General features: G+C 45.4%; 1 protein-coding gene across 1 annotated transcript; it reads right to left on the bottom strand.

Annotated features, from left to right (window-relative positions):
- Positions 1-23: 23 nt before the first annotated feature.
- GDF9 (growth differentiation factor 9) lies at positions 24-6,414 on the bottom strand. The gene is made up of 2 exons (XM_086931625.1): positions 6,002-6,414; positions 24-2,396 (listed from the first exon to the last, which is right to left on the bottom strand). The coding sequence occupies exons 1-2, from the start codon at positions 6,360-6,362 to the stop codon at positions 1,465-1,467; spliced, it is 1,293 nt and encodes a 430-aa protein (XP_086787751.1). The 5' UTR covers positions 6,363-6,414; the 3' UTR covers positions 24-1,464.
- Between the last annotated feature and the right edge of the window lie 10,791 nt (positions 6,415-17,205).

Below are 17,205 nucleotides of genomic sequence, written 5' to 3'. Positions count from 1 at the left end.
TCAAAAATAATAAGAAACAAATTACATGGTTTGACCCATTTTTATTTTGAGTGCTATTTCATCTGTTCTTCTATAAACCCTGTAGGACCAAAAGTGCAAATAGCATTTTTTCAAAATGAAAAACAAGCTGTAAGAAATTAATACATCGATTTTGATCAATGTGCGTTTTAAACCACAAATTAAATTTCCCACTTTTGCTTCAAAACAATTTTTCTTTAAATTAAGGACCAACGTGTTTTTGCCCAACAGGGATAACAGCAAAAGTGCTTGTTTTTACAAATATGGAAAAGAAAAAGCATTTATAAACTCACTTCATTGTGACTGTTCAAATACCTTAAGTATCCTTTTGAAGTCTTTAATTCATGTAAGAGAACACGTTTAGAGTTGGACAATGGAGGTTGTCCCTAAACCTGGACAACCTGGAAACTAGACATCACTATACAAGGAGGGAAGTTGTCCATTGGACAACCATCTGTGTTTGGTCTCTAAAATCACATCTAAAACTTCAGAGATGATCTAAACATGAAACAATTCTAAAACCTCCTTTTGTGTGCCCAGAATCTTGTGGATATAAAAAAAGTCCACTCTGCCAACTTAAAATGTCGATTACATTGAGAAACATTTATATAGATAACCCAAATTAGCCTAGAACACGTCGTACAACACTACAAAAAACAGGCAGAATTACAGTAGAAACAGAAGGCAGAATTATAGTTCAGAACAAATAACGAACAGCATTACATCTCAAATAAGTTACTTGATTCCATGAGATGTTCTTAGTCAGGCTCTCTATTGCATACTCAGGTCTAAATAAGACCTTTGAGATGAGTACATCTCCAAAAAGCTCATACTTGGTAAATGAATGAGTGCAATGAGAGTCATAGAAAATAAACTTAAACAACTGAGAAGGCAGGTACCCCGATCAGTCCATTTTTTATGTTCAGATAGTACGTTTTTGCTTGATGTCAGTTTAATGGGCAGATAAGTTTGCAGGGTGGTACTACAGTATTGTCTGTAAAAACTCAGACAAGGCAATAACTGCATCTAAATCTTGCCAGGCCACAGATGGAAGACCACCAATTGGTGATCCTGCTTAAACCAACAGCGCTCATCAAGCAGTACTGCCAAAGACAGTATATCCCTCCATCAACATGGTGAACTCTACCCCATCCAGCTACAACCAAGGAGGAAATACTACTTCTGGCAGTAACAGTTGTCAGAATTGGTGGCATGTAGCCCCACCAATGAGGTGGGGTCCGCTCATAATTGCGGTACCCCATCAAAACACAGGTGATGCTATTATCTGTTAGTGTCACTCCCAACACCAGGCTGCAATTTAGAGGGTCTAGTGTTGAACTTTATGTATGTTAAGGGTGTAATAATTTGTGAAAAGGTGCTTAGAGTGTTAGATCTTGAGCAGCAATAGTTACCACAAGTAGTAAGACCTCTTTACAGTACTGACCCTTATCGGCATGTGCACTTTGTGGCAATCATGTCTTCGTATTCTTTGTAGACAATGGATCGGTCTGGCTCGATTGTTAAAACACTCATTGGGCTGTATTCAGAGGGAACACATGAAGGCCTAGGAACCGAAGAGTCCACTTTTTCGTAGAGGATATTTTGCACTATAGTATGCACAGGAGACCCGTAGCGGTGTCCGAGCAACCTAGGACATTCACCTTTACAATAACGAGGGTTGTATCTGTGAGGGGCAATTATCCATTTGTCCCAGCTTAATTGTCGGAAACTTAACCTGAAGTTATGAAGTTCACACTCGTCATCATTTTGAGTCAACAGAATCCGTTGAATGTAGGCGGTTAAGTTAAAAGCAGGTGTGCTTTCTTGAAGGTCTTCATTCTGGGGACCCCTTCGCTGACGAGAAGCCACTTGATCTTGTGAACCAGGACCCAAGCCCTCAATAAGATTAGTAAGATGGCCGCCCTGACTATACCATAGTGAAGGTTTCTTTGTGGGTCTGAATGAGCTCCACCTATTGTAGGCTTGCTCGCTGGTGTCGTTGAGGTACAGAAGGAGGGACGGAGGCACAGAGGCCATCTGAAGTAGCTCATCTTGTCCGTAGTGCTGGTTGTCTCGTAGGCAAGTGAAATTCACAGCCATGTGGACCCTTCTCTTATTTAAGGACATGAGTGGCTGCAGTAAATTGGTGACGTCAATCTCAACCCACCGTTGCCTTCTTCCGAGATCAAAAACAAAGGTGTGCATGGCACGTGAGCACACCTGATGTGGGATTGTGTGGTCATGGACGGCCAGATGGTATATGCAGGTGATGTTATAAGAAGCAGATCGGCCAACAGAGTAGAGAAAGACTGACTTTAGTAACTCCTCCAGAACTGTAACACGATCCATGTTGAAGAACAGATCAAGGGATTGAAAGTCTGAGGAAAGGAAAAAAATATACAAATTCAGAAATACACAAAACATGCCCAAAGCACAATAGCAAATTAGGACTCTTGTTCAAATCACCAATATGTTAAATAAAACCCTTGCCTCTAAATCAAGTGTTGATTAGATAAAGGAAACTCGTATCTCGAGGCTATACATTCCAATTTGAGTGGAGAATGTAATTATTGGGCACTATGGAGGCATGCTGCTCTTCAACTCACTTGATCTGCAGTTAAAACCTATGGCAAACCGAGCTTTGAAAACTTATTCATGAGTGACCAACCCAACTGCCATAGGAGTTAACAGCAATCCGGTCTGCGTGCCGCAGAAATGATCTAGTGACTGTGCAGAGACCTGGCACATACACATTCTCCTCCTTGAGGAACCAGAGGCAGGGACTTTCGATAGAAGAAAGTGAAGACAAAACTCTGTAGTTCTCCCCTCCCTCTTTAAGCATTTTAGGTAATTAAGCCTCAACTGACAGAACAAAATAGATGTTTAATGCTATGAATATAGTTGTACCATTGTACAACTGACCGACTTGACTCGCTCCCTTACCTCAACCATAAGTCGGAAAATTAAGGCTGCTGTTCAACTACACTGGTTGGTCTGCACAAGGTTCTTACCTGCTCACCCCTGCTGGCCAACTGTATGTCGACCAATCCATCGGTTGCACTGGCCCACTTCCTGCCAAAGCTTTAACATACAATTATTAAAAGCACCAAACGGCTTATAGTAGCAGTTTGCCAGATGGTAGACCACTGTATTCCCAAGCAAGGAGACAAATTAAAACTGAAGAGCAATGCTGGGGAAAAATTATATAGATCACAGCGGAATACCAAAACCCAAATGTTGGCATGGCAGTGAAACAGAAAAAGAGAATTGTTACTAACTTGCTCCTTGAAAATTAAGACCGCATTAAAAAACAAAAAAACCTTAGAAAGTGGATATTAAATACCCAAAAGCCTCAAACAGATCAATACTGATCACCTGCGGTCCCCATCAAGCAATCATCCATTAGGTGCTGCTTTGGTATTTGTTGCTTCTGGTAGAGCAGAAACCTACCCGAATGGTGGTCAATGGGTAATGAAGTTAAGTAGAACAATGAGCTGTAATTTTTGCTAAGGCCTTCTAGAATGCACACATGGCCCAGGTATGTCACTGAGCATGATCTAACTCGAGGAACGCTAGGATTATGCTTAGGTTATTGGTTCTACAGAGTGCTGCTTTGGATATGACCAGTGTAGTTACTCAGTTGTGCTGGAACAGTTTTCAGACTCAGGCTTGGGGTGTTGCCAACAAGGTTACATCATTGAACTCATAGGGATTCTGAAAAGTCCAAGCATCACAAAGAGGAAGTGTCGCAAATGAGCCTTGTCCATTCATCGAAAGGTAAGGGTGCATTTTGGAGCACACAGTCACATTATTAAAACATGTTGCAGCAGTTTACGGGCATCCATTTCTTTTGATGCCATCACAAGACTAGTCTCCATCTTAATTCAGAATTACAAAAAAAGCTTTCCCAACACCTTACTTATTGTGAAATATTTGTACAGTTATTTTATAGGTATTTACATTTTTTGTGTTAGAAAAGCAACATCCTGCAGTCTTTTACACCTGCAAGATTGTCACAGTTCACTTTACAAAATGCTCTCACTTCGCAGTCTCAAAAAGAAAATTAAACACCAATCTCCATGAAAAAAGATTCACCAGACATTTGTAATAGCCTGACATTTGACCCCGTAAAGAAACGAAACTTAAAGCCATCTTTAATGCTCATTCTCCTTCAGTACGCCAGCCTGTTTTTTTGCGTGTGTTGCAACACCCTCACCTCACACCCCTACTTCCAGCGCCTATGTTAAAACTACATCTCAGCATAGCCACCCTTGCCAACATGCAAGGCATCTCAAAGCACGCACCCTTCAATTCCTCCCCTAGCCCTTGGGGGTCACAAAGGCCTTGCCTGCTACACTCATTAGGGGCCGCGGGATAGCGCTGCAGAGACTTTGAACTAGAGTGGCTACTCCGCCAAGACTGGCTGCTGTGTCAGCTGGCTGGGGCTACTACAGAGATCGAGAAATTCCGATTTTCCTTCTTGCCCAGTGGTACTGATGTGTACTGAGGTGGTGTAGCAGGCCTCCCGCAGGTCATCTTGGCATAAACCTGGCAAGCACATACGTAGTAGCAGCACGTGGCAGGCTGCGGGCTTTTACAGCTGAGAAGCTACTTGGGGGGAAAAAAGAGTTACTTCCATCGTAAAAAGAGACCAAGCAATGAATGGAAGCACGCGCCAAAGGGCTGCGGATAGAATCTGACCCCTGCACGGTTTTAAAATCAATTACTACTATCCCACCTGGGGACCTGGCCCTGAACGCAGATCCCCACCTGCACAACACAGCGGAAAATACAACGTGACCGGGTGACCAGCCATGACGTGCTTTTAAACCGCCTATTCAGTGAACGATGTCACAAGATCTCAAACCCCGAGCAGGTACCAAACAAAGGAATATTCTAGAAGAGAAACAACATGCTGCTCCTGGCTGAAGGGGTGAAACGGCGGGACACAACTGACCGCGAATCCGGCAATAATGTGACAGGGAGGTTTGCATGTTATATGGTTTGACGACGTTATTGAACTGTCGTCTCCAAAGTAACCGGGAACACAATAGCCATCTGCAAGAATATCAAGACGGCTAGAGATTTGTCACAACTTGAGCAAAATGATTGGGAGTTATTTCAAACCCATTTTTGGAGGTGCTACTTGTTACACACTGCACTCAGGGGGCAAATGTTTTCCACCCGGCTACAAATTGTCAATGTCGAGGGACGTAAAAAAGCCCTCTATGTTGTGGAAATTTTTGCCATGGTTAGAGCAGTCCAGTCCTGACACGAGGGCACCATTTGTCCACACAAGATGCACATCAGTATACTCTTGGGAGGGCAATGGCATCACACGTATATATATACATATTTTTAAATACTGCTTCCAGAATACAAAAGCCTGTAAAAAGGACAAATCATGCCTAGTATTTTATGGCTTAAGGCCCCTTTAACATCACAACTGGAAAGACTGAATAGGTAAGCTTTACTGCCTCACTTAAAAAAATGCAGTCTGGAAGTTTTAGTCTCAGTCGACTTAAATTCATCAAAGCATTCAAAAGGACGACAATGCCGTCGTTTGGGAACGAAAGCTCAGGATGTGGTCCTAGTTGTTCAGTGAGAACGAAGCATGCAGTAAAAATCCCGAATCTTTGGGTCAGAAATATTACATACTAATTTGGCCAACCATGAACTAAGGCCACAGGTCCCAGAATGCATTTAGCGAGCTAAAAAAAAAAACACAGATGCTCTAGAATAATTATATCCATGAAAAGGCCACCTTTCACCTATGGCACAACAAGGCCATATTTTGTATCCTGGAACTTGACATTTTTTCCATTACACGTGCACGCGCCAATACCAAACATGTAAAGGGAGGTTAGTTAAAAAGCTAGAACTGGCCGAGGGTGTCCCATGTGACTTGGGTCCACCAGGCAGGGATGCAAAGTTTAAGGTCAAAGATTAAATTAAGACAGGCAGCATTGCTGAAAATACTCACTTTGCACTTCTCCGGCCTCGACCGGGTGGCACTCGGCGTGCGGGGTGAAGAGCCGCACGGTGTTGAACTGGTGGCTCGTGTGCTTCCGGGGGATGCCCTCGCGGGTGGTGGACGTCTTGTAGAGCCGCTTCATGTAGCGCAGGCCCCGAGCATTGGACCGGGGCAGCCTGGGCTGGGTCGCCTTGTTCCTCCAGCCGGGCCGGTCCGAGAGGACCTGGAGGAGCGGGGGCAGGATGCTGTAGCCCTGCTCGTGTAGGGCGCCGGGCTCCGCCGTGGGGCTGCTGGGCGAGCACAGACCCGGGGGCAGCAGGAGGCAGGCGGACAGGGAGACGCACCATAGCACGGTTCTGGCCACTTCCATGATTTTTGGGGCCTGGAGAGCAGGCAAGTCCTGCTACTCGAGACCAACGGCCCTTCCCGCCAGCCCGCTTTAAAGACTCGCAGGTGCGCCTGCCACAGGCCTCGGACGTCGCGTGCGCCTTAAAGAGGCAGCGCGTGCTGAATACTCGCAAGCAGGTAACCAAGGGAAGCAGAGTTTGACAGACAGTTGCTCACACATCTGTCGTAAAAACGTTTACTCTCACGAGGCCGCTGTCTCTTGTTTTCACGTAGCTTTTTTTCCCTTCTCGTTTACAATATCCTGCTTTTGAACATACATTTATAATAGGAAAAGTAAAGTTACAAATAGCATAAATAATGCAAAGAAAAAATACACTAGTAACTACTCCCGGCTTGGTTGAAACAACTGAGATCTCAGCATGAAATCCTGAAGTGGTACAGAGTGCTGCCGCCTTGTTTCTCCGAAGAAGGCCATTTTCTATGGTCTGTTAAAATCCTGGAGGAGATTCTGCCCATAGGCATAGCTGCCATGTTTCCCAGGTTCATGCGCGATGTGATGCTCCGGTCCAGGTTTTTTCCTTAGAATTTTGGGACTTGTAGTCCTGTTTTAGAATAGATTAAACAGGACTACACGTACAAAAATTCAAAGAAAAAAAAAGACTGGAGTAGCCTATCATGCATGGACCTGGGAAATGTGACAGATACCGCTGTTTAGTCTTGTAAAGTGATGTAGATTCAGAAATTGGGATTTAATTAACACTTAAACAGAACCCTCAAGGTTACCAGTTCCATGTGGTGGTTATGGTAGTTTGCCACTGATGTCCTGGTGTTCATCTGACTATGACTCTGTGAATCATCTAAGTGCAACCCTTCCTACACTCGACTGTCAGGCTAGCAGAGGGTGAGCTGCAGGGTTGGACTGCAACAAAAAATAGACCCGGCACCAAAATAAAAGAAGTAGCCCCCATTAGCGATCCACGTAGCTAATAATAAGTGGCTCACATTTCCAAATCAGGACAGTTTTGAACTTGCAAAGACACGCTGCATGCGTCTGCTGCAATGTATAGGAGACTGCATGCATTTGTGTATACAACAGGCAATGCTTGTGGTAGTATCAGAAAAAGCAACACTAAAAACGGGACTACTTGGCCATAAACATGCCTACAAAATGCTAAAAAAAACGGCCCCACACACACTGACTGGAAACACCACCCCATCAGGCATTACCTGATTGCCTTATAGGCCAGTCCATCCCGGGCAAGCATAACAGGCTTCTCAGGTAGGTAGTATGTGGGCAAGAGCTCATAACTTAACAATCAACCAACAAACACTACAAAGTATTGCCCAGCCCATTGCTAATCCTTTAGGAAACAGGAAGTACTTTTAATAACACAGCATTACTTAATGCTACGCAATCCAAAAAGTGGTCAGTTTCAGGGTTGTATACCACACATGGGATCTAATGAAATGTGGAAATCCTTTTATGCCCACTTCCACCACCTCCCTTCTCTCTTGTGTGACTCAGGCAAAGATATAGGTGCAGGATGGGGTGACATATAGGTGCCTCTTGATTACCCCAAAGATGGGCCTGTAGGTGAATACAACAGTCTTTTGCCAATAAGTTTGTGTTGGCAAAGCTTAAGGCCACAGCCACAGTTATGCTCCCTTGTGTTGGGCACAGTCTCTGAGTCTGTACTGACATGGAAACCGAGTTACTTACTCAGTGCGTTGCGAAGTTTGTGGCTTGGCCAATGTAGTCAGCATCTTCACTCTCCACGCTGAGGTGTTAAACCACGGATGGCAGTCTGACGCTCTCTCAGGGTCATGGGCAGAGCCACATACTCGGCGGCTTTGTCAATGGTCTCAGCCTTCAGACCAGCACAAGAAGGTGTATGTATTTAGTTGTTGCGGCCCTGGAGGTTTTTGCAGGCAGATGCTCGTATTCAGCCGTTTAGGCTCTGGGGCCTGATGCAGGTGAGTGCTTGTATATGGCAATTGGTGCATACCTCGGTGTACAGCTTGCTGCAGGAGCGGCCACCGGGGACCAGGAGACTCTGTAGTCCTTAGTCATTGGGTCAGGACTGGCTTCACTCTCCTTTGGTAGTCTGTCCAGCACATCCTGGAATATGCTGGGCTTCATTTTGGACACTCTCTCCTGATGAGGACCAGATGCACTCCCTTCCCTTTCTGAACAGGCAGGTAGGCTTTTAGACTCTTGGTAAATTCTCAAGTTCTCAAGTAAGTTGCAGATTTCAGGTCATGTCCCCTCACCTCTGGGATACTGACTTTCATGCAGACACCAGCCCTGGTTACACAGCCATACCTGCAGGACTCGATGGAGCATTATCTTACCTGGTCATGATGAACTTGGAAGTGTAACAAAGTGGTGTGGTTTAGATCCCACACATTATACACACTTTGGTGACAAAGGATGTTGATCCACCATCTTCCCTGACAGTAGACATTACTCACCTTCAGACTTTGTGCCCCCCCACCAGACATCACATTTGCTCATGTACTCCACAGTTGCTCCCTTCTACACTTGAGAAATTTAGAGAACATCACACCAGTCCATAACAACAGTCATAATAGAAGACAGACATTTTACTTCTCCTGCTCCCAATAAGGTAGAAATCAATCACCTACAGAGGAAAGTAAGCCCATCCACATCAGAAAAGTGATATAGTACTTCCAAAGGGGCCATAAACGGGAACTATCTATCCTAGTTACTTTCATAGTAGCGGGTATTTTCGTGTAGAGATAGAAAGTAGCGGGCAAGTCTGTACAACATGCACAATGTTTCAATCATCTTGTTTACACCTCCAACAACTGGAACCAGCACAAAACCCCAATCTCTGCAGGCTCTCTGGTTTATACAAATGTTTCTAAAATCTTCATTTCAATCTCGCCTCCTGTAGACACTCACCTTGGTATGTTGTCCCAGATCTCATAGGGAAGTCCTGTTGGTGGTTTGCCTTTCAAGTTAGGAGAGTTGATGCAGTGCAAATTTAGAACTTTTCTGATATTATTGTTCCATAAAAACACAACACCTCTCCCGATACCTTCCCCAAGCATGCTACCGCTTCCCAATCAGTGAGGAGGCAGGTTCATATGGAGGGTTTTCAATGTATGTAAGTATTTCCAAATCAGTGAGGCAAGACATTCATAAGGAGGGGATCCCAGGATTGTTCAAACACAGTTCCACAATTGCATATATCACCATACCGGCATAGATTGTTATTGGAATTCTATTTGAAATCAGAAAGTGACTTACAGCACCCATCAGTTGGCTAGATGCCTGCTTCCAAACAATCATCCTCATAACCGTGGGATGAAAGTGGGATCTCCCTCTCCAAAGTCTTACATTTCCTCACAGGGCCACTTGACGTGTAAGTGTGAGTACATTTTGAGTGATTTGTGTACCTTCCGCCATGCTGCCATGTGCAGGCTACAATCAGATTCACAGCCTCAAACGTCCATCTATCCATGGCATGCAGTATGGTGGATTGACTTGGCGTAGAATAGAGCATTTTTTCAATCTTCACCTATACCATGGATTTTTCTTGTGTGTTCAAAGTGCATCATGGATGCTAGACTGTGTGCCTACGTGTCACTTCCCTTATGTGCTGTAAGCACATAGGGGAAATCGCAGACCATCAGAAGTGGTCACAGTGTATAGTTTGAACATTTTAAGTCATGGCCTCATGCCTGTCCGTGTAAAGGCCCTGATTACAGTGTCAATTTCCTTCAGAAGTAATGTGGCTATTGACATTCACAACATAGTAAAAATATAGGTAAGTATTGGGGCCACATTCATTTTCACCACTTGCAACTCAACCCACAGTGAGAGGTTACGGGCTGACCATTTAGTGAGGTGTGCCGATATCTTAATGACAAGCAGTTGCACATTGTCCTGCACCATGTCATGTATCCTTTTATTTACTAGGACACTCATGTATTTTAGTTTCCTGAGGTCCCACTTAAACATAAATTGGCCCATCAAGTGTCTATAATGAGTAGTAAGGCCTTGATTTTCCCACAATTTGCCCTGTACAGCGAGAAAGTATAAAAATCACATATAAGTGAAATAAGGTTCATTATAAGGGAAATTGGGTTCAACGGGGTATATCTTGAGCACATTGAAAAGGCTTTAGTATGTCTGCCAGTGTTGCAGTAGTCTCCATCCAAGGAGATTGCCCTTTAGCAGCTAACAGGGGTCCTAGTGAAATTAGAAACAGTCAATGGGAAAGGGAACACCCATGTCTAGTGCCACGTGTTATAGGAAAAACCCTGGAAAGGACCCCCTCACACTCCACAATTAACCCTTGCTATTGGGTACTGTAGACCCGTTTTACTATCTGGAAAAGCGTGGGCCCAATACTACTGTGTCCAAAGTTGTGAAACAGATAGCCCAATTCAATCAACTGTTTTTTTTGCATCCAAGGCGAGGCCAGCCTTTTCATCCAGGTCATTGTGTACTTGCCATAGTATGTGCAAGGCGGTCCTTACATGTGTAGAAGAGCATCCAGACAGAAACCCAACTTGGAAAGGGTGTTTTAAGGCATGTGTCACTTTTTGTAGCCTGTTGGCCAAGACCATGCCTAGGATCGTCATGTCTAAATTAAGTAACAAAATGGAGGGATAGCTGGGGCGCAACAGGGGTGATTAGGAATTCATTTGTGCAATAAGGTTTCTAATTAATTCAGGACATATGTCACCGGCAGTAACAACATCTTTCAGGAAGTCATTTCATATTAGAGCTAGTTTTGGTTAATTAATTCTATAGAACTTAATCCAGAATCCTTCTTCCCCAGGGGATTTTCCCGACACCATATCCTTAATGACTGTTGTAATCTCTCCTGCTTTTATTTCCCCTTCAAGGACATCTCTTTCCTCCTCACTTAGTAACATAGAATCCACACAAACACTTTTTCTCCAGGTCCCTAGTGTCCCAGTCGGCAGAGGGGGATGGTTTCCTATGATATGAGAAACTTTCTCCAACAATGTCAATTGGATGGGTCCTCACTTTCCCTCTGTCAGTCTTGGTGGCAGGTGACACTGAGGAGGATTCAGTCTGGCGAAGCTGTGATGCTAGGAGCTTACCTGGCTTCTCACTATGCTCACATTTCCACTGTTTGTGCTGAGACAGAACGTCATTTCCCAGGTGGTGAAAAAGGTATTAAGATTGTATTTGGCTTTCAGAAGATTCTTTAACAATGATACGGAGGGTGTTGGGTATATTAAGCAGTTAGGACTCGAATCAACTGCTCCAACAGCACTTGTTTTTCTTGTTGTTTCTGACCCAAATAGCCAAGTTTGTCATCAACTCGCACCTAATGTAAGACTTCTCAGCAGTCCAGAGGGTCTGTCCCAGTGCTAAAGAACTCACCGGCCAGACTCATCCCCAACCTGGCCAGACTCATATCACCCCACACCTCAGGAACTTCCACTGGTTCCCTGTTCAGAAAAGAAAGATGCCAATTCAATACATTGACTGTCTTGCTTTACCCTCCCAAAGAAAAGAAATTCAGCACTCCCAAACAGAGGCACCCCAAATAAAGCAAGAAAACTCCTGGAAAGGGGTCGCAGCCCTCACCAAATGAGGCACATCAAGAGATGGTTTTCTGAATAAAGCATGGGGTTTTATTAGTGCTATACTCTCTAATAGACAGGCCTTCCCAGATGTTAAATGAAAACAACATGCACATATATATATGTATCACAAGTTCAAATGCATGAGATAAAACACAAGCAGATAATTATGGTAAAACAAATGCAAATAATGAGCATTGCGCTGGGGGGCGCTCTAGGATAGGGAATACATTTAATTTACTAACCAACACCTTCCCTAGTGTCCACGGGGACTGGAGTTGGAATAGTAAATTAAACTATTCACTATCCAGCACCCCAAAGCACTATGCGTTTTAAAGGTTTGCTGTGTAAAACTGGCGTTGTAACATCATGCCTGGTAAAAGCATGCGTTGTAACGTCATACATCCATAAAATATATACACAGAATATATCAGATAATGTCAATGAGCAAGAACCAATGAACAAAAATACTGCACAGCAAACAGACAAAAACACATGTAGACATAACTCTATATCTATACATATATCTCAATACCAATGTTCAGAGAAAATACTTCACTGGCTGTAATATCTTCATCTGAACCCACACAAGACTGGGGGATTCCAAATCACAGTTATGGGTCAAGAGAATCCTCAAGCTGGAAAATGCAGCACTGAGCAGATGTGTCCACCTCTCAGGGGCTTCCGAGCCAAGAAACCCCAATTTTATAATATTCTCAATGCGTGAGAAAGGATCCTCTACAGCAAGGAAACTCACTGGTGCTGGCCAAGCTCCAGCAAGCATTCCAAAACAAAGGATTTGCTCCCACTCCCTTATCTTAGTAAATCTTGCAAAAGTAGAAAACATCTCCAAAAGTCCAGAAAACACCATAAAAGAGGAAAACAATCCTGAATGTGAATAACCTAAATAACCGTGAGTAACGTGGGGGCCTGCTTGTGTGTGCAGAGCTCAAGCCAGACAGAGTCAGAATTCAAGATGGAGTTAGGTCACGTTAAAGCCCATAGGTAAAACTTAATTTCACCCAAAAAATGTTGTTCAATTAAAATACAGTAAATTAAAACACATAGAATCAATTAAAATAATGGTAGTCAAAGGTCATCATGTGGTCCAAATACATAGGAGTGCATGTATCACTACACTGATGCACACCGATAAAGCCCTCCATGACCAAGGCCACAGCCTGAACTTCCACAAAACATCTTGAAACCTTCGCTCCGCCTCCCTTGCCCCCGCACATACACAGTGCATCTGCCAAAGTAACAGAGAAGGCCATTCCTTCTCCTATCTTGCAGCTAAGTCCTAGATCACCCTTTACCCTCGGCACATCACAATACCTGTTGGACTTCAGGAGGAGTCTTAGGACCTGACTTTTCGACTGAGACCAGCAACTTAGTGCCTGGATACCCTCATGGGTGGTTGACAGTGCTCTAAAATCCCTGCTTAATTGATTGATTGACAGAATCCTCATTAAGTGACAGGTATTTGTCAACGTGAGAGTGTAGCAACCTTTTCTCGTTGGATATCTAGACTTAAGTGTATTTTTTCTCCTCAGTTTACAGATGGGGGAACAAAAGGCTCATAGATAACGTTAACACTACTGGCATGTGGTCTGAGATACCCCCTTCCTATTTCACATATGTAGCAACATCTGAAAAATGCAGTATGAGGCATAAGGTGAACATCTAGGTATGTGGTTGTGTCTAGATGTACTATTCATCTCTAGGATAGCATTTTTTAACCTTTTGACTTCAGTGGACACACACTGAATCGCTACTGGAAGCTAGGGACCTCTGCCTAAGCAATTTCTATTGTTTGAACCTCAAAATAATGCACACAAATACAAAAATAAGCATAGATCACACAAATGCAAAATTATGGAATATTTAATTCAATTTGCAAACAGAAAAGTGGAAATTGAAATTTTAATTTCATTGGAGCACTGCTGCTTTGCAAAAGTTAGTTTTATTTCTAAAAGTTGAAACAGTATGTTAGCCACAGATGTGGCCTCCCTGATCTTTCCAGTAAAGAGCGTATAATCACATTTCAGTTCCCTCCCACCACCAGAGTACCCTGTACTATTTCAGTAATTGCCTAGAGAGATGGGAGAAGAATCCTGGGTGGGCAGAGAACTCCGCCCCGCCAGCAGAGTGTGCAGAGTTTTGCCTACTCCGCGCTCCTATGAGAACACGGAGTTTAGGCAAAACTCGAACTCCGCAGCAGAGCGGAGTTAGCCAGCCCCTGACAAAAAAGGCTCCCGCCTCCACCTCCTTATAAAAAATAAGACATACATCTTGTGAGAACTGTGCATGTGCACCCCTTGCCGTGGTCTGACTCCCGCAAACCCCTACATCCGACGTATGTCTTGTGGGAACCGTGCATGCGTATACATGCGCAGTTCTCGCAAGACGTACGTCGGACGTAGGGGTTTGCGGAAGAGAGACCACGGTGAGGGGGGGAGCTGCCCGGAGACGCCACAGTACAGGTAAGGGCCTTTTTTCTTTTTAGGTTTAAAGTATGTTTATTAAGTACAGTGGTACAGCAGTGAAAATAAAAAGGAAAAAAGGCAATAAAAGACAGTCAATGGCATAGTAAATCAATGCTTTCTCCAGGGCTCGCTGCCACCTATAAAGTTCAACAGTCCCAGCCTCGTAAGGGCCGCCCTGGGTGGCCGTCTCGAGTACTGCACCTGAGTGATGGACTGTAAGCAAATAACAACCCCACTGTACCTCTCTTTCAATATAACAAACCTCCCCAACAACCACCCGTGCCCACCCCTATCCCCTTCCCCCCTTCCCTCCCCCCGTCCGGTGCTGTACGAGGTAGAACGCAGACACTCACAACTCCTATCCGACTCTACTCCCACTTTACGTGTGAGGTTCCCCCCCCCCCCATCCTGACCGTTTACTGTATCGGCGGTGTAAGTCTCAGAAGCCTCAGGTATCTCGGGCATGTAAGCTCCTTGAATTCAGTGGCCAGTAGTGTATGGAAGGGTTGCCACAGCTCTTCGAATTGATCAACCTCCCCAGCCAGTGTGAGCGATATTTTTTCCATTCCCAGAACATGCCACAGCCTGTGTAGCCAACCCGTAATTGAGGGGATAGTGGGTGTGCGCCAGTGTATTAGAATGTTCTGTACCGCTGAGCCCAACGCAATAGCAATGTGCCTCCCCCTCCGGGATTTCAGCGGGTACATTAAGGCATTGGGGAGACCCAGCAGGGTATAGGCCGGGAAGCGGGGCAACTCGACACCAAAACAGGTATCTATCTCATTGATCACCTCTGTCCAATATTCCTGTAGGAGTGGGCAGTCCCATAAAATATGTGTCAGTGTGCCAACGTGCCCGCAATTGCGCCAACATGCAGTGTCTATGAGCCGGTTCATTTCATGCAGGCGCTCTGGAGTGTGGTACCAATACGTAGACACCTTGGTGAAGGTTTCGGTGAGACCTACGTGATATGCAGAATGTCGTGCTCGGTACGAGATTTGCTCCCATTCCTTGTGGCTAAGTGTTCTCCCCAGTTCCCTGTTCCATCTCTCCCTGCCGGGGTTATAAAAATGTGAGGGTGGCGGCTGCAGCATTTTATACAGATCAGATATGAGTTTAGCGTCCAACGTACGCGTCGCCAACCATCTTTCATAAGGCAACAGGTTCCTGTCTGCCGACTCCCGCACCTGTGGCTGCAGGGCCCAGTGTCGAACCTGCCAATATCTCATCCTATCTGCCTCGGTCATCTGGTAATTCTCTTTGAGGTTCTCAAAGGGGAGGATCCCGTCCTCACCATATACATGAAAAAGTGCCCTGCATCCTCTCACCCGCCAGTGTGTGAAGGCTCCCGGTTCCGTCCCCGGTGTGAAGTCCGGGTTGTCCACAATAGGTGTGAACGGAGAAGGGAACGTGGTGAGATCAAAAGGCTTGGTAGTGGCGTCCCATACCCTCAGCGGCACCCTCGTGATATAGGATGCGTAAAGGTTCGGGGGATGGTGCGGTCTGCGCAGGAACGGTATTTCTTGCAGGGGCCGGCCCGCCACCACCTGATCCTGGAAGAGCCAGTGCTTGTATGACTCCCACCTGCTCCATTCCACCAGGTACCTTAGCTGTGACGCCTGGAAATACTTTTGAAGATCAGGGACCCCCAGTCCCCCCGCCTCCGGTGCTAAAGTCGTCAATGCCCTCTTCATACGGGGTTTACGGCCCTGCCAAACAAATCGGGATAGTTCAGTCTGCATCTGCCGTATCCAACCCTTAGGGGGCTGTAGCGGTAGTGCACGGAATAAATACAGGATCTGGGGTAAGACTGTCATCTTAATTGCCGCTATCCTGCCTAGCCAGGATATCGTCCCCTTGTTCCATCTCCCCAGCTCCTCTTTTACTTTCTTGCTCAGCGCCTCGTAATTAACCGCTACCATCCCCTGTAACGTGGGAGCCAGCAGGATACCCAGGTATGGCACGTGGTCCCGTGACCATCTTAGCGGGAAACGCCTCTGCAAGTCCTGCCTCGTCGCAGGCGTCAGGGAGACATCCAATGCTGTAGATTTCCCCACATTCATTCTAAATCCAGCCGCTCCCGCGAAAGCCTCGAGCTCTTCCATACATGCGGGCAAGGCCCGCCTCGGGTCCTCTAGTGTAAAAATTACATCGTCTGCATAGAGGCTAACCGTGTGAGTATAACCTCCCATCCGCACACCGGTCGCGCCCGGGTTCTGTCGCACTCTTTGGGCAAAGGGCTCCATGTAGAGAGCAAAAAGGAGAGGGGATAGTGGGCACCCCTGTCTCGTGCCGCGTTCAATATTGAAGCGCCTCGAGCCACAGCCATTGACACGCACCGTTGCCGACGGGAACTTGTAACAGTTAAACACCATGCTTCTAAATTTCTCCCCTATGCCCATTCGTGCCATCACCCGCTCCAGATATGGCCAGTGCACACGATCGAACGCTTTTTCGGCGCCGACCGAAAGTAGCATCCTCTCCCCCGGGATCCGCGAAGCCTTTTCCAGTATATGCACTAACCTCTTAGTATTATCTACCGTTTGCCTGCCGGGTACAAAGCCGGATTGGTCCGGTTCAATCAGCCCAGGGAGATACTGCGCCAGTCTCCCTTTTTTCTTTTTAAATTTGTATTTTAATATTATTTTTTAGGGGGGAATGGAGGTGGGGAGCGGAGTTCCACAGAGTTTTTTTCCAACTCCGTAGAACTCCACGTAATGGCACTACGCCAGCTCCGCCCTCATTTTGGTAGGTGCGTGTACAAGTAGAACACTACTTTCTTCCTTT

This window comes from Lissotriton vulgaris, chromosome 7 (assembly GCF_964263255.1).
Source record: "Lissotriton vulgaris chromosome 7, aLisVul1.2, whole genome shotgun sequence".
Taxonomy (NCBI): domain Eukaryota; kingdom Metazoa; phylum Chordata; class Amphibia; order Caudata; family Salamandridae; genus Lissotriton; species Lissotriton vulgaris.
This window is presented reverse-complemented; position numbering and strand designations above follow the sequence as displayed.

Bases quoted from the DNA above. Each gene is read 5' to 3' on its own strand.
- GDF9 (XM_086931625.1), bottom strand. From the start codon at position 6,362: ATGGAAGTGGCCAGAACCGTGCTATGGTGCGTCTCCCTGTCCGCCTGC. The intron at 2,397-6,001 runs GTGAGTATTTTC...TCCTTTCCTCAG, and splicing joins CGAGGCCGGAGAAGTGCAAA to ACTTTCAATCCCTTGATCTG.